General features: G+C 39.2%; 1 protein-coding gene across 2 annotated transcripts in view; it reads right to left on the bottom strand.

The window, feature by feature from the left end:
* Nucleotides 1–22,428, bottom strand: part of PIK3AP1 (phosphoinositide-3-kinase adaptor protein 1) — a 148,225-nt gene that overhangs the window by 18,512 nt on the left and 107,285 nt on the right. Inside the window, exons 9-14 of one of the 2 annotated variants that reach the window (XM_027859633.1) lie at nucleotides 17,711–17,806; nucleotides 16,653–16,850; nucleotides 13,766–13,831; nucleotides 11,523–11,728; nucleotides 5,956–6,028; nucleotides 2,464–2,619 (exon numbers count right to left, since the gene is read on the bottom strand). In XM_027859633.1, the coding sequence (XP_027715434.1) occupies nucleotides 2,464–2,619; nucleotides 5,956–6,028; nucleotides 11,523–11,728; nucleotides 13,766–13,831; nucleotides 16,653–16,850; nucleotides 17,711–17,806 (795 nt within the window). The remainder of the gene's footprint in view (nucleotides 1–2,463; nucleotides 2,620–5,955; nucleotides 6,029–11,522; nucleotides 11,729–13,765; nucleotides 13,832–16,652; nucleotides 16,851–17,710; nucleotides 17,807–22,428) is intronic. The other variant, XM_027859642.1, reaches the window with a different exon arrangement.

Here is a 22,428-nt window from a genome sequence, read left to right as displayed (position 1 = left end):
TTCATTTTCATATCTTGAACCCAGGTTTTTGACGACTCCAGACCCAGCCCTCTATTCACTGGCACACTACTACTACAGTAGTAACTGGATTAAATCATACGTGCAAGAAATTTGCACTGAGACTTCGTGCAGAAGGTTGTAATGACAGCTAAGCCAGACGTTGTTACATTGGCATAGTAGAAAGAACATAGGGCTGAGAACTGGAAGACCTGGGTATTAGTCCTGAATCTGCAATTGACTTACTATGTGATTTAGGACAAATCTGGGCCTCAGATACTTCGCCTACAAAGGGAGGATTCGGAGTAGACCAATGGTGTCAAAGTCAATTAGAAACCAGGGGCTGTTAATTCTGCATGAGGATCCCTGCCAGCTCATATTGTCTTGGAAAACCATATGTCAACATTATCTTTGCGCTATCGTATTTTTATTTATTTTGTTAAGTATCTCCCAATTATCTGTGTCTTCTTACACAACATGACTAATATGGTCATATGTTTTGCATGATTGAATGTATATAACCTATATCAAATTGTTTACTCTCTCAGAAGGGCAGAGGTGAGGGAAGGAGAGAGAAAATTTGGAACTCAAAAATTGTTTTAAATGAATGTTAAAAATTGTCTTTACATGTGATTGGAAAAAATAAAACGAATGTTAAAAATTGTCTTTACATATAATTTGAAAAAATAAAGTAAATGTTAAAAACTGTCTTTACATGTAATTAGGGAAAAAATAAAATATTCTTAGTTCAGAGGGTTTTTTTTTTTGGTTTTGTTTTTTGCTAGGCAGTGGGGTTAAGTGACTTGCCCAGGGTCACACAGCTAGTAAGTGCCAAGTGTCAGAGACCGGATCTGAACTCAGGTCTTCTTGATTCCAGGACCAGGACTCTATCCACTGCACCACCTAGCTGCCCCGAAAAAATAAAATATTCTTTAAAAAAATTTTTAAAATATCTCCCAATTACATTTTCATCTGGTTCCCTTACATTCCTGTGAACTAGAAGACCCACAGAGGTTGCTTCCGTCTCGGACATTCTACAATTTCATAATACTCCCTCGAGTACCCTGAGCTATACCATTTTTTCAATCCTTATGATTTTCCAGTGGAGTAATTTAATAGGTTAGCTACTGAAATTTGCAAGTGCTTAGCTTCCCTCTGACTCTTTTATCACTTTTCTGATGAAGAGCATGAAATTTATTGACGAAGAGCGAACGTAATCCAATGCATTTGTGAGGCCAGTACATCAGGACAGTCAGTTCACAGCCTCACTCGGTAGACTAATAAAGCCAATAGCTCTTGCCTGCATAGTGCTATGAGTTGCCTGTTATGCCAGGCACTATATTCTAGTTTTCTGGTCAAAAACAAGTTTCCTCCTTAATCTCTTCACTAGCTTAAAATGTTATTATTCTTGAAGTTTGTGCCTTGCTTTATTTTGTCCTAACTCTAACTTTACTCAAGTTACTTTCCCATTAAAAGCCTAGGGTTAGCCATCTGTAAAATGGGCAGGATAAATGGTTGCTATGTAGTCAACTTTGGTTGGAGAGATGAAAGAAATAGGCTAATATTGTTTTGGGTATTTATTTGATTTTTTGGTCCAGACTTGGGATTTCCCAAACAGGCTTTCCTGTTGTGGAAATTTCTTCCTTTGATGTAGATGGACAACTCATCTATAACTTGTAATTTTAAAAGAGTTGTCTAAGGTACTAAGAAGATTAAGTGACTTATTGTCACCCAACTGCTATGTCAGAGGCAGGACTTAATATCAAGCGTTGTTGACTCCAAGGCTGGTCTTTTATCTATTATGCTACATTTCTTTTCCACAGATACCATATCAGTCCAAATATAGGCCATACCCTTAAAATGAGATTTCTTTAAAAGGAAAACTATGTATGTACACTTAAAAATAATTCACATTCAAAAGATATATTTTATATGATTTGGGTACAGTTTTTCAGATCTTTTATTTCAAATAAAGGTTTTTAAATTTATTTTTGTCATCAATGTTCTCCATCACTTCAAATGTCCTCCCTCTAAGACCACAATTATAGGCTATGCTCAGGTTTGTGCAAGTCAGCTTTTGGGAAAACATCCAACCTATATCCTGACCAAATGCAATGTACGCAAAATACCTTCAGGCCCCTGGGAAAGATAATTCGAGATGCTCATTTCTTAAACTAGGAAGAGGAAAAGGAAGCAGCTTTAAACTCACACACTCATCCATGATCCTTTCCACTGCTGATGCTTACCACCTGTGTGACCTTGAGTGACCCTGGGACTCCCATTTCTTCATCTGAAAAATGAGGGGGTCAGGCTAGACAGCCTCTGAGCTCCCTTGCAAGATGGTCTCATGCCTTGTACGGATGCTGGACACCCAGCTAGGCCTGACTCACCCAGCTGGACCAAAGACAAAAGGCTGTCCAGCTACCCTCCACTCCCCACCTCGTTCCCATCCCTAACCCCCCTTACTTGATGTACTCGAAGTACTTTCTGTTTTCCAGTCGCCTCGGCGTAATGTGCTTTTTGGTGGTAAGATGCTCTTCCTGGGGCCACTTTCGTAGATTCCGTACTCTACTTTTCCAGAGAGTTGCTGAGAATGTCTAATAGGAACCGTGATCTCTAAGTCTAGAATCAAAAAGGAAAAGTGAGAATTATGCACGAACCTCAACTATCTATCCCAAACAACAAGCACTTATCAAGTATGTGGCAGGCACTGGGGATATGAGGACAAAAAGGAAACATTCCCTGCCCTCATGGAACTTATGTTCTATAAGGGAGCTTACATTCTATCCTGTTTATTATGCTCACAACAGTCATTAAAAGGGGAAGAGAATAAGCATTTATTAAATACCTACTATGTGCCAGGCACTGTGCTAAGCACTTTACAAACATTATCTCATTTGCTCTTCACAACAACACTGGGAGGTAGGTGCTATTATTACTCTTATTTTATAGTGAGGAAGTTAAGTGACTTGCCCAGGGTCATGTAGCTAGTAAGAGTCTGAGGCATAATTTGAACTCAGGTCTTCCTAAGTCTGGGCCCTGAGCTCTATCTACTGTACCTACCTGCCTCCATGCACCAAAAATTAAAAAAAAAAGAAACTCCTACCCAACAAAAAAAACAAAACAAAACAAAACAAAAAAAAAACCACCCAAATTCTTAGTTTCCTAGAGAATACCTTTCTCACTTGATTCTGAAAAATGGGCAGGGAAGGGTAGAGGAGGTGACTTTAGGAAGAGAACAAGTAAGTATTTCAGCTAAAAATGGAGGGTTCTTTTCTAACACTATGCGGTCTTCCTTCATTATCATAACCCAGAAGGGGCTATAGCACCATGAAGCAGGAGTTCTTAACCTGGGGTCTGCAAGTTGAATTTTTTTAATATCTTGATAACTGTATTTCATTACAATTGGACATAATTCCTCTTGCTCTAAGTTTTTCGGTGTGTGTCCTGCAGAAATCAGTGAGTTTAAGTAATCATAGCATAAAAATGTAAGTTAAGAACCTTAAAGAGAAGTCCCACAGGTGCATAGACTTCCAAGACTGAGCTGCAGTATGGCTGGATTCCTGCTAGGGAACTTGAGTTCCCTTATTCAATAAAGAGTTAAACATGGGCTAATAGTTAACGTGGCTCTCCACTGGCTTTCATTCAATCCAACAAACATTTACGAAGTATATACAACTCACATCTTTCACTCTCTCTCTTTCTGTCTCCCCTTCTCCAGATTTCTACCCAGAATCAGGTTGGAACCTTGCCTGACCCTTCAGGGAAAACGACCACTTCTCCTGGCAGAGGACAAATGCCTCTGAGATCACTAATTTCTGCAGAAAACACACTGAGAAGCCAAAGCAAGAGGTCAAATCCACCAAGGCCAATTTCCAGAGCGTCAGAATTACCATCAAGCCTTCCCAAGGCACCTGGGTGGGGCCTATTTGCAGGTATATGATTTCTTGTGTGCCTTTGGCTAAATAGATTTTTACAACCCAGGAAGTTCCGTCTGGCTGCAGCCTCTCCCTCCCCTGGTTTTGGGTGTGGCTGAAGGTGCTTTTTCAAAGCTGAGGGGGGCCCAGCTGCTGGGATTCAAGGCAGCTTGGGCCAGTCAGGAGCTTGCTAAGAGGTATGTTATCTGGTGTGTGAAAATAGCAATTGAAGATACATTAAATCCAAAGACATGGTCTGCAAAGCTTTAAAGGTTTTCCCTCTTATATTTCAGAGGGGGAGCCCCATTGCCTTGTGCATTGTTCTTTCCAAAAACAAAGTCTGGTCCACACTCTAAGTACAAAATGATGTTAAAATGAACATTTCTAGACTTAGAATTTTATTTTTAAATAAATTTTGACTTTGGGCTCTCTTTTTCCAGGGATGAACTAGAAACACACTGAAACTCAAACCGCTTCCATTTTAAGAAGGGAATAATAGAAGAGCAAATATTTTAACAGGAAAGACCTGGTGTTTATGCATATGAAGTGAGTGACAAAATCTCAATTCCCAGATTCATTCACTGCTTTGTGCTCATTTTCATTTCTACCTTTTGAATGGGAATTTTCTGGCTCCCTGGTTGGCTGCTAGTGAGCTGGGCTCATCCATTTGGCATTTAAGTGCTCCTCTGTTTGACATTTAAAACCCTTCACCACTGACTCCAACCCATTCTTCCAGTCCCTTACATTATTCTGCTTTACATACTCTTTACAATTTTTTTTTTCCGTTTGTGTCCAACTCTTCATGACTCCGTTGGTTATGTGTGTGTGTGTGAGTGTGTGTGTGTGTGTGTGTGTGTGTGTGTGTGTTTGGCAAAGAACATTTCATTATCCAGCTCATTTTACAGATGAGGAAACTGAGGCAGACAGCTGTTAAGTGACTTGCCCAAGGTCACACACCTAGTGTCTGAGACCAGATTTGATGAGTCCTTCTGACTCCAGACCCTGTGCTCTATCCACTGCATCACCTAGCTGCCCCTTTACACATGCTACTATCCATACTAACTGACCTTTTTGCTTTTCCTCACACACAACATTCCATTTCCTGTCTTTGGGCTTTTCACTTGCTGTCCTCCATGACCTCTTCTCAACCTCTTAAAATCCCTCAAAACTCATCTACTTGAAGCCTTTCCTGTCTCTCCCTCCTCCCCCACCAGTGCTCTCCATCATATTTTTGTCTCCTTCAGTAGAATATAAGCTCCTTGAGGACAGGAACCATCTTTATAACTCCAGGGCCAAGCACAGTTCCTGGCACAGAGTAGACATTTAATAAATACTTGTTGATTGGTTAGGCCTTCAACCTTTCTCAGCTCCAGCAGAGACAAAGGGAAGCCAGGAATTTGTCAAAGTCAAGAGATGCAGGCTAAATGTCGATAGTGCATTAGGATTCTTAAAAGAAAGATATACTACCACTTACAATGAAACCAAACCATAAAGGAACATTTTAATAAGGGTCATGGAATTTAAAAGGGTTCCTTTAGGTAAGATCTTGACAAGCATCTTTCAAGAGATTTAGGGCCTCTTGATGACTTTTCTAGAAAATGATCCATGGACGTCTGTTTGGCCACCCCCTTTTAAAAAATTCTAATCACTTCAGACTTTCCTATAGGGAAGCACAGACATTAGAGATGAAGTTGTTGTCTTCCTGAGCTTGAAAGAGGAAATAGACTGCTGTCTCATCAACTCTAACAATTCCACTTGCACCCTGATGTTATGCAAGACATATTTGCTTTTAAAATTTATGAACCAGCTGTCATTTGCACTTAATCATTTATCCCATGCTCCTTCACCACTTGCTGCTTTATGGTAGAGGGTGGGGGGGAGCTTCGCTGTTTTGACTTGAATGATGACTAATTCCAAAGGCCCAAAACCATGGAATGTGATTCTGAATTTACATTCTACATTAATTTACATACTACATTAATTTTTAAAATTTTCTACTATAACCAGGGACCTAAACATTGTCCCAAATAAAAAGTAATACCTGATTGTTTCCCGGATTTTTGCTTCTCTAGTTGTCTTCGAGTTATGCTGTCTCGTAACCGTTTAAGATTTTCCTAGAAGATTGAAAATAAATTTATTTTTAATATATACTCTGACATTATCCTTGTGGCACCAAGGCTGTAGGCAGACTTAATTTTTTTTAAAATAAAATATTTCCCTGGAAATAAAATTAACAAGGCTCAATACAGGTGGCTTTCAACCAACCATCAGGAAAAAGCAAACACTTTCAGACTTTTATTCTTTTTATGTCCCAAAGTAAGATTCTTTCCGGCAGCTAAATAGCACAGTGTATAGAGTGTTGGGCCTGGAGTCAAGAAGACTTGAGTTCAAATTCTGCCTCAAACACTTGCTAGCTTTGTGACTCTGGACAAGTCACTTAACTCTATTTGCCTCAATGTCCTCATCTGTCAAATGAGCTGAAGAAGGAAGTGGTTCCAGTATCTTCGCCAGGAAAACCCCAAATGGGGTCAGGAAGAGTCAGCACAATTGAAAACAGCTAAACAAGAGACCTTCCCTGAAATGAAGTTGAAATTCATTAGCCTGTCATTTAAGACTCTTTGAATTCTGGCCTTTACCAGTCTCTTCAACCTTATCTCCAGCTACTCTTATACATAAACTCCTTTGCTCTAGCCAGAATAGTTTTCTCATTGTTTCCAGATGGACTCTTTACATTCCTGTATCTGACCCTTTCTTCCCACAATTCCTCCTGCCAGAAACATCTTGCTTCTTCATCTATACTTATATAAGTATATAAGTGTGTATATATATATATATATATACTCCCCTCTGCCTTTGGTGGGAGGGGAGGCAATCAGGGTTAAGTGACTTGCCCAGGGTCACACAGTTAATAAGTGTTTGAGTCACATTTGAACTGGGGTCCTCCTGCTCTATCTACTGCGCCAACGAGCTGCCCCTCACAGGCTTCCTTTACAATCCCACCCCTCCCATGAGCTTCTGTCTAGAGTTTAAGGCACTGGAATAGTGAAAGCACCAAGCTGGGAGTCAGCAGGAGGCTAGAGTTCTCGTCCCAAGACTGCTACCACGTAGGGCTATTGCTTGTCACTTCATCTCCTAGGCCTCAGTTTCCTCATCTTAAAATGAAGGAGGTGGATTACACAATGATGATAATAATAACTGTGATAACAACTCACATGTCTATGTTGCTTTAAGGCATTTTCCTCATAATCAACCAGTGACATAGGTAGAACAAGTTGTATCATACCCATTTTACAGATAAGAAAATTAAGGCTCATGGAGGCCGAATGACTTGCCCAAAGTCAAGCAGCTAATAAACAGAAGAGATGGGCTTTGAAACCATCTCTCAGGCATGCCTGCTTAGCACCCTTGCTACCACACTACCCTGCCTCCCAGTATAAGGTAGCTTTGGATATACACCCGACATGTGCTACATGGACTATAGGAATTCAGAGTGGCACTGAGATTCTGATTCTACTTATCTCCTTATGTGCACATCTCATCTCTCCAGACGAGGGGTTCTTAACCTTTTTGTGCCATGAACCCATTTAGCAGGCTGGTGAAACCTGTGGACCCCTTCTCAGAATAATGGTTTGGGGTTTTTTTTTGTTTGTTTTGTTTTTTTTGGTGAGGAAATCAGGGTTAAGTGACTTGCCCATGGTCACACAGCTAGGTCAAGGGTCTGAGATTGGATTTGAACTCAGCTACCCTGACTCCAAGACCGGAGCTCTATCCACTGCACCACCTAGCTGCTCTAGAATAATGTTTTTAAATGCATAAAATAAAATACATAGGATGACAATGGAAATGCAAAGGTTAGTGAAAATAAAGACATCATTTTCCCCCACGAAAGCTGATGGATGCCTTTGGCAGGCGGGCAAAGCCTGTGGACCTCTTCTCAGAATGTTTTTAAATGCATAAAAATAAAATACAAAGAATGACAATGGAAATCCAAAGGTTAGTGAAAATAAAGATATAATTTCTCCCCATCAAAGTTCATGAACTCCAACCATGTTAAGAAAACCTGCCCTAGAGAGATTGAAAACTCTTCTTAGAGTTTTACAGCCATGTCTTACAACCTCTTTTCATCCTGGGTGCCTTGTACAGAATAAGTAGTGTTTCAATTCACCTCTTTGGGCCTCAGTTTCCACATCTGTAAATTGGATTATATGGCTTCTAAGGTGCCTTCCGGCTATGATCCTGGCACACAGCAGGTGCTTAATAAATGCTCGTTGATTGATTGATTGGCCCTAGGATCCTATTTGTAGATAGCTCCAGTGACATAGTGGCTATTCTACCACAAGGTAGTAGCAAGTCAGGGGTTAACAGAGAGCCACTGAAGAGGTGGGAATGGGCTGGCAGACCCTGAGGTTCCAGAACTGAGTGCAGTGAAAGACAGGTGTTTTAGAGGGGAGCTTCCTGCCAGGGAGAGAGAAGGAATGCTGGAAACATCTGCATCAGAAGTGCTAAAAGCTGGTCCTAACAATGGAACTGGGATCAGAAGGGCGGAGACAATTCAAAGAGCCTCTAGAGCCATCTGGGGACTGAAGATTCCAGAGGGGGCGGTTTAGAGGCAAGAACCTGGTGTGATCCCCACATGTTTGCCACACATCAGCACATGATTGGGCAGGGCTGGTTTTTTTTTTGTTTTTTTTTTTTAAACACTATGCTCTCAGGGCGTTGTCTACGCTTCCTGCCTGCTCCCTAAAGGGAGTCAACCGGATCCAGTTAGGGTTAGAGGACCATCGACGATTTAATCAGTAAATATTTATTAAGTGACTGGCAAAGGTGTAGAAGGAAAAAAAAAAGCAGGGGAGGGCCTGGCAGACTCAGAGAGAGCTAAGTCTGGCAGGGACGGAGGAGTATTGTTGGAGACGTAGTTAAGAAATAATCAGGAAAGGGAGGATGGGACAAAGCTGGAGGAAGCTTTGGTGGCCAGGTTAAGGAATTCAGACTTCATCCTGTAACTACTGAGAGACACTGAAAGATTTTGTGCCAAAGTGGGACGTGGTCAAAGCACCGTTTTAGGATGCTTGGTGCACTAAGAGATGATTTTTTTTTTTTCAGCTACAGAAATTCATGATTGCCATCTACAAAGCTGGAGAGGGTTTGGAAGGGTTGTGATCAGCACTGGGGGAAGGACTACCCACACCAAAAATTTATGTATTAGCTTTTCTGGCAGCCGCATAACACGCTGACTCATCCTGAGCTTGTAATTAATTAACACTTCTAAGTTGTTTTTTTTTCCATGTAAAGCGCTGTTAAGCCACATTTCTTTCATTTTGTACTTTGACTCTTTATAACCTGAATGAAGGACAAATTTATTCTTCTTAAATTCTGTCTCACTAGATTTAGCCCAGAGTATCAGACTGTTGAAATATTTTTGAATCTTGATGCTGTCATTGAATGCATTAGTTATCCTTAAGCACACATCTGATTATACGGTATCTAAGTTATTATCAATGCTGCACAGAACTGGACCAAGACCGAGCTCTGGAGTATGCCACTAGAGAAATACTTCCATGTTGACATTATAAATAATAACCCAGTTTATTAATAACAATATATACTTTTATATATTGTATAATTTTTATTGTTTAGTTGTTTTTCAGTCATGTTTGATTCTGTGACCCTTTTTGGGATTTTCTTGACAAAGATACTGGAGTGGTTTGCCATTTCCTTCTCTAGTTCATTTTACAGATGAGGAAACTTGGGCAAACAAGGTTAGATGACTTGCCCAGGGTCATACAGCCAGCAAGTGTCTGAGACTGGATTGGAACATAGGTCTTCCTGACTCTTGACCACAGGTTCCCAAAGTAGGCAATATCTTTCCCTGGGGGGTGCTGGAAAGATGGAACGGAGTAGTAGTCTTGGGTACAATTAGGGGGCAGTAGAAACATAAGGAAAGAAGAGTAGAAAATTTTGAAAAATCATTTGTACATGTTTCATCTGTTGTGTAACAGAGTTAAAGTCATAGTGATTACATTATTTTCCAAATAAACACACAAAATACAAGTTATAACCAATCAGTGGTCAAGTCTCCCAACCAGTCTTAAGAAGCAAGTGTTGGCAGGCAAGCACATTGTCGAGAACTCCAGCATGCATCAGCAGGAATATGTACATGTAATGACTTGTTTACAGTATGATACTATATGGTTACATGATGCAATATCGCATCAACAAAATTTCAGTGCAGGAAAAACCCCACAAATTTACAATAAATTATTAAATTTAAGATGTATAATTTTAAAAATTTTATATTTTTTGAAATGACACAAATTTCTAAAAAAAAAAACCATTAAAGGTTAAAGAAAGTAGATTTTTTTGGGGGGCTGCTGAGTAATTTTTTTTTTTTTAGGCAATTGGGGTTAAGTGACTTGCCCAGGGTCACACAGCTATAAGTGTCATGTGTCTGAGACTGGATTTGAATTCAGGTCCTCCTGACTTCAGGGCTGGTGTTCTATCCATTGTGCCACCTAGCTGCCCCTGAGTAATTTTTTTTAAAAGGCGGCAGTATACCAAATAAATTTGGGAACCTCTGTTCTGTTTTGTGTGTGAGTGTGTGTGTGTGTGTGTGTGTGTGTGTGTGTGTGTGTGTGTGTGTGGCAGTTGGGGTTAAATGACTTGCCAGGGTCACACAGCTAGTGTCAAGTGTCTGGTCCGAGACCAGATTTGAACTCAGGTCCTCCTGACTCTAGGGCTGGTGCTGTATCCACCGTGCCACCTAACTGCCTCCAATTTGCAAGACTTTTGAATACAAAAATAAAAGTCTTATCACTTGTACTTAATATTACTAATACTGAATGACTTTATGATTGGGCAGCTAGGTGGCACCATAGCGCACAAAGCACTGGACCTGAAGTCAAGAAAACCTGAGTTCAGATGTAGTCTCATATACTTACTAGCTGTTTGACCCTGAGCAACTCACTTTATTGCTGTCTGCCTCAGTTTCCTAATTATAAAATGGGGATAATAATAGCACCTACCTCCCAGAGTTGTTGTGAGGATCAGATGAGATAATTGTAAAGCATTTAGCACAGTGCCAGGAGCATAGTAGGCAACCCATGAATGCTAAGTATTCTTACTATTATGATAATGATGATCATCTTCTTCCATATTATGCCATCTTCTTAGCACAGTGCTTAGCTGATAGTATTTATATTTTTCATCCACTCATTAGCTGGCATTATCAGTGCCAGCTAAAGTTAATTAGTCACTTAGGCTGGCTTTTCCTGCTGTGTTAACAGTGAATCTCAGATGCCTGCCCTTGGTTTATATTATAAGAGACATAAAGCCACATCCCAGTGACTGTATGTGAGGCCAGTTTCCTAACCTGAGTCACAGAGAGCAGGATCAGGTCTAGAAAGTAGTGGGATTTCTCCTATACTTACATTTCTGGGAGACCATAGAGGTGGAGGGGCTGCCAGAGGGGCTTTTGTTCAGCTAGTAGCCCCTTGTTCTGCATATCTCAGCAACAAGGAAAGCTAGCGAACCAGCCACCGGCTAGCAGCAGCTCTCCATTCTGGGTGTTGTAGCTCTAATCATGGCAAGCACATGGAAAGCAGAAATTACCTGCTGAAAGCGAAAGGACTCTGATCTCTTCTTCTGATTCAGTTGCCACTCCTTGAAATGGAGAACAGCCTCATCCACGTTAACAATGCCCAGTTTTACTTGTTCCTGTAAAGTGATGAGCTGTCTCTGGCCAGGAGTTTTCATGCCAGCAAATGGATCATAGATGCTTGACTGAGGTCTGTCCCTCCACGGCCTGACCAATGATTCTGAGGAAAGACAATTTTAGGTTAAGGTCACACACACACTTGAATCCAACAGGGAAAAGCAGACAGCTGGGTAACATAAGAAGAATCAAGCAATAAACATTTATTAAGCACCTACAGTGCCAGGCACTGTGCTGAGCACTCGGGATACAAAAAGAGGCAAAAGACAGTCCCTGCCCTCAAGGAGCTTACAAGAGAATGATTCTGAAAAACAGATGGAAAAAAACCAAAAAGTCGCCATATAGACCCTAGGTGGAACAAATCAAACACCAAGAGATGGTGTAGCAGAGTGGGGAGTGGGCTAGATTTGGAGTTTGAAAACTCTATGAATTTGTGCAAAACAGGAGGAAGGAAGGAGAAAAAAGGCAACTGGCAGTCAGGGACAATTAGAAAATAAAAGAAAATCACTGTGAGATGATTGAGTTAGGAGCCATATGTTAGCGATCTTTACCTCTTCCTTCAGTTCCTTTCACAGAGCACTGCACATAGTAAGTGCTTAAATCTGGAACCATACCCCAAAGTCACTAAACTGCGTATGCCCTTTGGCCCAGCAATATTACTATTAGCTCTCTACTCTACAGAGATCAAAGGAAGATGAAAAGTACTCATATGCACAGAAATGGTTACAGCAGCTCTTCAAGTTATAGAAAAGAACTGAAAGCTAATGGGGTACCCACCAATTAGGGAGCGATGGAACAAATGATGGTATATAAATGCCATGGAATATTATTATGCCATAAGAAAAGGTAAAAAGGATGTGTTTGAGAGAAACCTGGGAAGACTTATATAAACTGATGCAGAGTGAAGTGAGCAGAACCAGGAGAACAATCTACACAATGTAAAATATATATATATATATTTTATATATTATATATATGTTTATATATAATATTATGTATTATATTTATACTTATAAATATATATATATATAAAAGCAAACATCTTTGAAAGACTTATGAACTCTGATCAATGTAATGGCTAACATGCTTTCGAAGAACCAATGAGCAAAAGTATATTACCCTCCTCTGATAGAGAGGAGACAGATTCATGTTGGAGAATGAGACATATATTGTTGGGCACAACTAATGTGGGAATTTTTTTTCTTGATCATGCATATTTGTTACAAAGGTTTTGTCTGTCCTTTTTCTCAGTTTGGGAGGACTGGAGTTGGGAGAGAGAGAGGGAAGCTAGGAATAGGGTTGCCAAAAAGAAAGAAAAGGAAAAGAGAGAAAAGAGAAACATTAAGAGATGTTTTTGAAATGCACAGAAGAGAACAGAAGGAATCGTAGATAAGCAGGACGGCTTTCAAAGTTGCATACTAAATTTATTATATATTTGAAAAGCAAGTACATGATGGAGATTTATAGCTTTATGTACAATCCTCTCTGTTCCTCAGTGTATATGGAGTGGCTCATTTTAATTGATATTTATTAAATTCAGAATTTTTAAAATGGAAAAAATTCCATAATAAGTCTCCAATGTTTGCTGAATGAGAATGAAATCATGAGAGAGTATGGCTTGTGATGAGGTTAGAAAGCAAAAGGGATCTTTTAGGGAGTTATGAAACCCTCAAAATGAGTGCTAGATGTGGGAGGATCTAAGTAATCAACAGACCCCTTCAAACCTTAATCTCCTAGAAAGTCATGGATCAGAACCTAATCTAAAAAAGTAATATGTGGTAGAGGAGACCCTATTCAGTCAAGGATGATTCTTCAAGGTGATTGTTATACTATCCTGCCCTCTCTTCCCAACCTCTGCCCTGTTCTACTGAATCTTGAGAACAATGTCAATCCACTTGCAAAAAAGCATGGGACTGTGATGGGGCTTCCGTGTTCAGACTGTCCTTAATTCTCACCAATATTCATCTCACCACTTCACTCATTTGAAGGTTGCTAAGTGTCTTCTGTGAGGATAAATGAGAAGCAGTAGAAAACAGACTAAATTTAAGCCTGGAAATAATTTTTAAAACAATAATAAATACTCCTCCCAATCCCACCTTACAAAAAAAGTAAGACACAATACTAATCAAGGAAATCTTACCTTTTCTCATGAACTCAGAAGAAATATACAAATTTCCAGGCCTCTCCTGACTTTTATCTGCAAATACTAAAGAAGAAACAACACTATATAAAAGCCAACACAAACTTCTAGAGAATCCTCCTCCTGGAATAACTGTAAAATGTTTTGTAAATTGGGTGCGCATGAGATAAAATGCTGTCCTGCCCTAAAGAAAAAAAAAATAGTAAGTCCATCACAGGAATATGGCGTCCAATGGAAAGAGGCAACAATGGAGGGATTTCTCAATGAAGAGAAACATATAAATAGTACTTCTCCAGTGTAGAAAGACAAAGGCAGAGAGGGAAAAGAAAACAAATGAGCAAAATCATGAAGTGAACAGAAAAGAACAAAAATTTTGATCATTTAATTGAAGTATACTGCAATTATGGGACCCCTCAAAGCTTGATCCAGTTTAGGACTCATTAAAGAATGTAATATAGGAAGCCAGGTAGCACAGTGGATAGAGTGTTGAACTCAGGAAGACCTGAGTTCAAATCCAGCCTCAGACACTTACTACCTGTGTGACCCTGTGTACGTCACTTAACCCTGTTTGCCTCAGTTTCCTCATATACAAAAGGAGCTGAAGAAGGTACTGTCAGACTACTCCAGTATCTTTGCCAAGAAAACTCCAAATGGGGCCATAAAGAGTCAGGCATGACTGAAGGGACTGAACAACAACAAAAGAATGTAATATGTCAGTTACAAAATAACAGGACTCACTATCCCAAGAAGTGGTGAAGGCTGAAAAAATAACAGGGTTAGACAAATAAGTCAATGATAGAACTCTAATGGGTTGTTAAAAAATACTAGAACACTTGTGATAGGAGCACACCCCCAACCTTTGGGGCTCATATCAACCATGGTCTTTGGTGATTGATGGTACTGGCTTTTATGACAAGATCTTTTGTTGTTGGTTAACCTCACATTCTGTGCTTTGTGATGCTACCCTTCCCTACCATATCTTCTAGCATCTCTAGTCTGTCCTTTTGAGTCTAATGTATGCCATCAACACACCTACACAGCTTTACCTTACCACACTATGAAGGAAACTGGCAGTACAATCTATCAGTCATCAAGCATTTATCAAGTGTCTACAACGTACCAAGCACGGTGCTAGGCACTGAGTTACAAAGACAAAAATGAAAGGGTCCATCCCCTCAAGCAGCTTACATTTCATGATGGTAGTGATAGAGAGGGGGGAATAATACATACATATATAAATATATACACTATAAAAATGAATTCAAGATCATTTAAGGAAGGGGAGCATTAGAAATTTAGGGGATCAAGAACTGTTTCATATAGAATGTAGTACTTGAGTGGAATATTGAATGAAGTAAGGCATTCTATGTAGTAGAAATGAGAAAGGAGAGTACTGGTGAGCAGTACAAAAACATGGAGACAGAATGTCATGGGCAAAGAGCAGGAAGAAGGCTATGTTGTCTAGATTGTACGTACGGTATAGAAAGGGGAGGAACATATAATAAAGCTAGAGAGGTAGGTTAGGCTAATTTGTGAAGGGCTTTAAAAGCCAAATAGAAGAGGCATCTGTGGTGTAGTGGATAGAGCACCAATCTTGAAGTCAGGAAGGCAAGAGTTCAAGACTTTGCCTCAGGCACATACATAATCCTGAGAAAATCACTTAATCTCCCAGTGCTCCACGCAACTGCAACTATAAATCACAAAGCAGATGCTGATCTGCTTTAGTGAGGGAGAATTTACTTAAAATAAGTTCCTTAGGCCAACAAAGCCCCTCTTGGATCACAGCCTTGTGTGGAGAAGGGGGTTGCATGACTCAATGAAACTATAAACTATGCCATGCAGGGTTTCCCAAGATGACAGGTAATATTGCAGAGTTCTGACAAAAGATGATCCATTGGAGAAGGAAATGGCAAACCACTCCAGCATCTTTGCCAAGAAAATTCCACAGACAGTATTAAAATGCTAAAAGATACGACATTGGAAGATGAGCCCCTCAGGTCAGAAGATGTCCAAGTGGAGGACAGAAAGGCCTTGTGTGCTGTGGTCCACAGGGTCAAAAAAAATTAGACCCGAGCGAACAACAACAAGCTCTGAAATGACTCCTCAGTTTGGGAATTGCTATATGACTTTCACTGATTTGCATGATCCCAGTGCTACATCCATGCTGGTCTATGTAATTTAATGTTGGTACATGGAGCTGTAATTCTGATACAATCCCTGGAAGAGTCCACCCTGCCTAAATTCCTCACAGCACAAGTGCTCAGCAAGTGATATTGATTAAACTCATGGACCCACCAAAAAAAAAAGTAGAGGAATATTAATGTGGAATATTGCATATAATGTCAAATACGATTGATGTGTCGTTTGGTTTTGCTGTACAGATCCTTTTTCCTTTTTCTTTAAAAAAAAAAACCTTTGTTACAAGAGATGCTTTGCTGGTTGGGAAGGTAGGGGAGGACTACATTAAGAATACAGATATAACAAAAAGCATCAATAACTTTTTTAAGTTAAAAAATTGCTTCTTCAATTGAGATCTTCAGCAATAAGTATCTGTTTCATTAAAATATGGCAAAAATAGCTACGTAAGCCACTTTGACTTGTGCAACATTGTAAGAATGTAAGTTCCTGGACCAGATCTGGTAATTTCCCCTTATTTTAACTCTTAAACCTAGTGGGAATCAAATGTGGTGGTTGTCCTGGAAGTGGTTGGGGAACCATTTGGGAAGGCTATATTCCTCTAACAACTCATAGTGTTAAATATTTATAATCATACAACAGTAGGGAAATACTCTTATGGGATTAAAGAACTTTCTTTTTTGCAATTCCTGGCATGAATTTCACAAGATGAATGCATCCCCTAGGCAATATTACATGCCACCAGGCTTACCTTTAGAAATATATGGTTCACTCTGGGACATCTGGTGACTGGCATGAGGACTGGCCTCCGGCCTGGGCACAGGCACTGGGGGTCTGTTGGCAAGATCCATAGAAAAGGCACTATCATCTTCAACTGTGTGGTAAACATCTTCATCCCCATCACCAGGGCAAGAGTCTCTCTCCAAACGAGGTGCTTCTACATTGTTGCCTAGGAAATGAGAAGCAAATGACCCTACCAGCTCAGAAAAATGCTGTCATTTCTAGAAAATATTTAAAACCAGCTCTTGAACCAAATATGGACACACAAAGAAAACATTTTTTTTTTTTAATTTATCACTCTTTGCTTCTTTTCCTCTCCCCCTGCCCCCAATACCCATTTACTCCTATCTGGGGATCATTTTAGAAGAAAGTTTATCTCTAGCCTCATTTTACTCCTTGGGATCTAGGTTATCATCCTATCAGAATTCAAGAAACAGATGATGCTATTCAGGGGCCATAAGAGAAAGATGAACCACTCCCTCGATGCTTGAATGGAATTATGAGGGGATATCTCTGGGTCCACAACAAGCTTAGGACTCCAATGTCCTACTGCCTGCTTCCCATTCTACAAGGGATTAGGGAAACCTACAGGAAGAATCTAGCTTCTCCTTCCTTACCATTTGACACCTACCCATCTTACCACTACCTGTTGCCTGGGGGGCGAGGATGGGGGGGTGGAGTAGAGTGAGTCTCTGTGGCTACTCTAACAAGCTAATCCACTTCCAAATGTTAGTGGTTGACAATAGGCTAGGTGTTAGCCCTCTCACTTATTATGTCCATTTTAACAGGGGCCTTCTGAAAATAATGCCTTACACTTAACAGACTGATTCATGGTGAGCAGTCTGGAGAAGTTTGTTTGTTTTTGTTTGGGTTTGGTTTTTTGCAGGTGGCCCTTTCTGTACTGCTAAAAATATACCACATATGCCACTGCCTACAGGTAAGGCCAGCTTTCTCCTAGACCCACACAAAGTCTTGGATTGCAATTTCTCTTCTCTCTTTCCTCTGCCCTGGCTATATCCCAGCTTTTACCTTCCAAGAATTTGCGAATGATGGAGTCTTTGGTGGCTACGGGAAAAGAGTCTGCGGATTTCGCGTTAGATGCACTGGACTGGAGCATCTCTACATCTGGAAGGAGAATTTAGAATTTAGTCAGTCAGTAAGCATTTACCAAGCATTGATTTGTTATGTGCCAAGCACTTGAGATACAAAGAAAGGCAGAAACATGGCCCCTGCCCTCGAGGATGCTCACATTCTAGTGGAGGAAGCACCATGTAAATAACTATACAAGATCTGGTCCAGGAACTTAAATTCTTACAATATTGCCTAAGTCAAAATGGCTTACAATGTACATTCAAAGTAATCTCAGGAAGGGTGTGAGGAGGGGACCAAGAAAATAGGTTTTGAGCTGAATCTTGAAGGAAGCCAGGGAAGCCCAGAGTCAGAGGTGAAGAGGGAGTACAATTATCTCTTCCACTTTGCCAGGGTTAAGCATGGTGTCTCCTCAATCAGGAAAATCCACATAAAAGTTTTTGGTCCTCCCTTTGTACCAGAGAAGAAGTCTGAATTTTTTCTTTTTTTTTTTTTATGGGATATTTACAGCACCATACATATATTTTATGGATTTCTGAGTTTCTAAGCCTGCTGGCCTTCACCCGTCACCTTTGGCTTTCTTTTTTTTTAATTTTTAGTGAGGCAATCGGGGTTAAGTGACTTGCCCAAGGTTACACAGATAATATGTGTCAAGTGTTTGGTCTGAGGCCAGATTTGAACTCAGGTCCTCCTGACTTCAGGGTCGGTGCTCTATCCACTGAGCCACCTAGCTGCCCCTCACCTTCGGCTTTCACAAAACTCCCCCAAAATTCCCATTTAATTTCTTATGCAGATTAGTGATATATCTCGATGGGGAAAGTTGCGATGTGGAAGAGATAACAGTATATTCCAGGAAAGAGGGATAACCAGTGAAAAGGGATGGAGTTGTACGTGCTTCAGGAACAACAAGGAAACCACTGTCACTGGATTGTGGAGTGTGTAAAGGGGACGAAAGCGTAAGGGGACTAAAGCGTAAGAAGACTGGGAAGTCAGGAAGAGGTCAGTTTGCAAAGGGCTTTAAAAGCCACACAGAGGATGTTGATATTTGATCTTATAGGTATTACTCTTAAAACTGGCTTTCCTTCCCACATAACCTGCTGGCTAGACATGAAGGCTGAGAGCTCCGATTTTGCAAATGGGAAAACTCAGGTGAAGCAGTTTCCCTAAGAGGCTCACAGTGAGTAGGATGCAGTGAATAAGTACCTTAGAGGAAAGTGTCAAGAATCTTATCTTTCAATTCCTGGCCCTAAGAGAAGAGATCTGAGTCTGAACTTAATTCAATAGGTCAAACTGTACCTCAAAAAACCATATTTTAAAATGGAGTAATGGAACTAGACGGCGGGTGGGGTGTTCTGATTACATTTTCTTGATAACTATGGGTTAAGGAGAAATGAATAGTACTTTCCTTCCTCCCTGTTACCTTTATGGTTGAAAATCTTCCTAAAATATATCAATCTACTTTACTGCCTTACAAAGTATAGTCAACTGAAAATGATTTAATCCTTTATGATAACTTCAGATTTTTAGTGTGTCAGAAGCATCATTCCACACAGAGAAATCTAGGTTTGAGAGGGGGTTTAGAGATGATCCAGTACAACTCCTTCAGTTATACCCAGGAGAAAACTGAGGCCAAAGGGCTTGTCACTTGCCCCAAGTTCCATCGTTACTTCTAACTTGAGAGTTCTACAGTTATGGAAGGTATAAGAGATTCAGATGATGCTGTACTGACCCTAGAGGAAGAGTTTTCAAAAAAACAAAACAAAAAAACAAATTTCTAACCTAGGCAGATTTCTTGCCAGTGGCTTCTCTTCCTTTTCTTTTCTTTTTTTTTTACAATTTTACAAATGTTTTATTTTTAACTTGTGGAATAAAACAAGCATTTCCACAACATAGTACAATAAAAAAGATGATTGTACCTGAAACTGCAAATCTATTTTGCATAACTTGCTGTTCCATTCAAATACAAAACAAAATTATCAGGCAAATGTCTTTTTTTTTCTTCCCTCACCTTGGAGATGGCTACCATTAGACAAAAATTGGTATTATAAATATATATATGTATAAATGCATATATGTATATATACATATATGAGTGTATATGTATATATGTATATACATATATGTAAAATTATTCTATACATCTATTTATCAGCTCTTTCTCTGGATATAGATACCAGCTTTCTTTATATGTCCCTTGGAGTTTTTTTTTCCCCCATAACATAGTACAATAAAAAAAGATGATTGCACATGAAACTGCAAATCCACTATGCACAACTTTCTATTTCTTTCAAATATGCAACAAAATTATCATACAAATTTATTTTTTCTTCCCCCAGATGTCTACTATTAGATACAAATAGGTATATATATGCAATATACTTCTATTTATCAGTTCTTTCTCTGGATATAGATAGTGTCTTTCTTCATATGTCCTTTATAGTTAATTTGGGTATTTATAAGAGTCAAAATAGCTTATTTGGGCAAAGTCATTTATTTTTTTACATTTTTATTTAAAGTTTTGAGTTCCAAATTCTATTCCTTCCTCCCCTCCCCCCTCTGTGAGATGGTAAGCAATCAGATATAGATTATAAATATGCAATTATGTAAGACATTTCCATATTAGTAATTTTGTACAAGAAAACTTGAATAAAAGGAAAAAATGAAAGAAAGAAAATGAAAAATAGCATGCTTCAGTCTATATTCAATCAATATCAGTTCTTTCTCTGGAGGCAGATAGTATGCTTCATCATCAGTCCTTTGGGATTGTCTTAGATCATTGTATTACTGAGAACAGCTAAGTCATTAACAATTCTTCATCAAACAATATTGCTGTTATTATGTACAATGTTCTCCTGGTTTTATTCACTTCACTATACATCAGTTCATGTAAGTCTTTCCAGGTTTTTCTGAAATCTTCCTGCTTGTCATGTCTTATATTTTCCATTATATTTTCCAATAATTTTCCATCACAATCATATACCCCAGCTTGTTTAGCCATTCCCCAATTGATGGGCATCCCTTTGATTTCCAATTCTTAGCCACCACAAACAGAACTGCTATAAATATTTTGACCAAATAGTTCCTTTTCCCTTTTTTTGTATGTCTTTGGGATAAGTAGTACTTAGCAATAGTATTGCTGGATCAAAAGATACTCACAGGTTTGTAGCCCTTTGGGTGTAGTTTCAAATTGCTCTCCAGAATGGTTGGATCAGTTCAGAACTCCACCAATATCCCAGTTTTCCCACATCTCCTCCAACATCCAACATTTTCCTTTTTTTGTCATATTAGTTACTCTGATAGGTGTGAGGTGGTACCTCAGAGTTGTTTTAATTTGCATTTCTCTGTTCAATAGTGATTTAGAATATTTTTTCATATGACGAAAGACAGCTTTGATTTCTTTGTCTCAAAACTGCCTGTTCATATCCTTTGGTCATTTATCAATTGAGGAATGACTTGTATTTTATAACCAGTTCTCTATACATTTGAGAAATGAGGCCTTCATCAGAGATACTTGTTGCAAAATTTTTTTCACAGTTTTCTGCTTTCCTTATAATTTTGGTTGCACTGGTTTTGTCTGTGCAAAAGTTTTTTAATTTTATATAATCAAAATGATCCACTTTACATTTTGTAATGCTCTCTATCTCTTCTTTGGTCCTAAATTTTTCCCTTATCCATAAATCTGACAGATAAACTATTCCATGCTCTCTTAATATGCTTATGATATCACCCTTTATGTGTAAATCACATCCCCATTTTGACCTTATCCTGGTGTGCAGTGTAAGATGTTGGTCTACTCTACCAGGGGTGGGAAACCTGTGACCTCGAGGCCACATGTGGCCTTCTAGGTCCTCAGGTGCAGCCTTTTGACTGAGTCCAAGTTTTACAGAACAAATCCTTTTATTAAGGGGTCCACTCTTGGACCTAGTTTCTGCCATATTGTTTTCCAGTTTTCCCAGGAGTTTTTGTCAAATAATGACAAAAAGCTTGGATCTCTGAGCTAATCATATACTATATTACTATGGTCATTTACTATAATGTAATTTGTACCTAATCTATTCCACTAATCCACCACTCTATTTCTTATCCAGTACCAAATTGTTTTTGATAATTACTGCTTTATAATATAGTTTGAGATCTGGCATGGCTAGACCACTTTCTTTCAATTTTTTTTTCATTGATTCCCTTTGACATCCTTGAGCTTTTGTTCTTCCAGATGAATTTTATTATTTTTTCTAGTTCTATAAAATAATTTTTGATAGTTTGGCATAGCACTGAATAAACAGACGAATTTAGGTAGAATTGTCATTTTTATTATATTGGCTCAGCCTACCCATGAGCAAGTAATATTTCTCCAATTATTTAGATCTGACTTTATTTGTATGAAAAGTATCTTATACTTGTATTCATATAGTTCCTTGATTTGTCTTTGCAGGTAGAATCCCAAGTATTTTATACTGTCTACAGTTACTTTAAATGGAATTTCTCTTTTTCTTAAAGAATATGGAATATGATGGTTTCTTTGAAAGTTCAAGTGACTTCAGTTCCAGTAAATCCAAATTTTCTTCACGGAGGTCAGGAACTAAAAGTGGAGAAGGGTTGGGAACAAGAGCTTACCTCTGCCTGCCCAAATTCTATCCATTTATCATAATAATCTGTTA

Source organism: Vombatus ursinus, unplaced genomic scaffold (assembly GCF_900497805.2).
Source record: "Vombatus ursinus unplaced genomic scaffold, bare-nosed wombat genome assembly UNPS02000749.1, whole genome shotgun sequence".
Taxonomy (NCBI): domain Eukaryota; kingdom Metazoa; phylum Chordata; class Mammalia; order Diprotodontia; family Vombatidae; genus Vombatus; species Vombatus ursinus.
The sequence above is the reverse complement of the archived record's forward strand: the minus strand, read 5'-3'. Positions and strand labels throughout refer to the sequence as shown.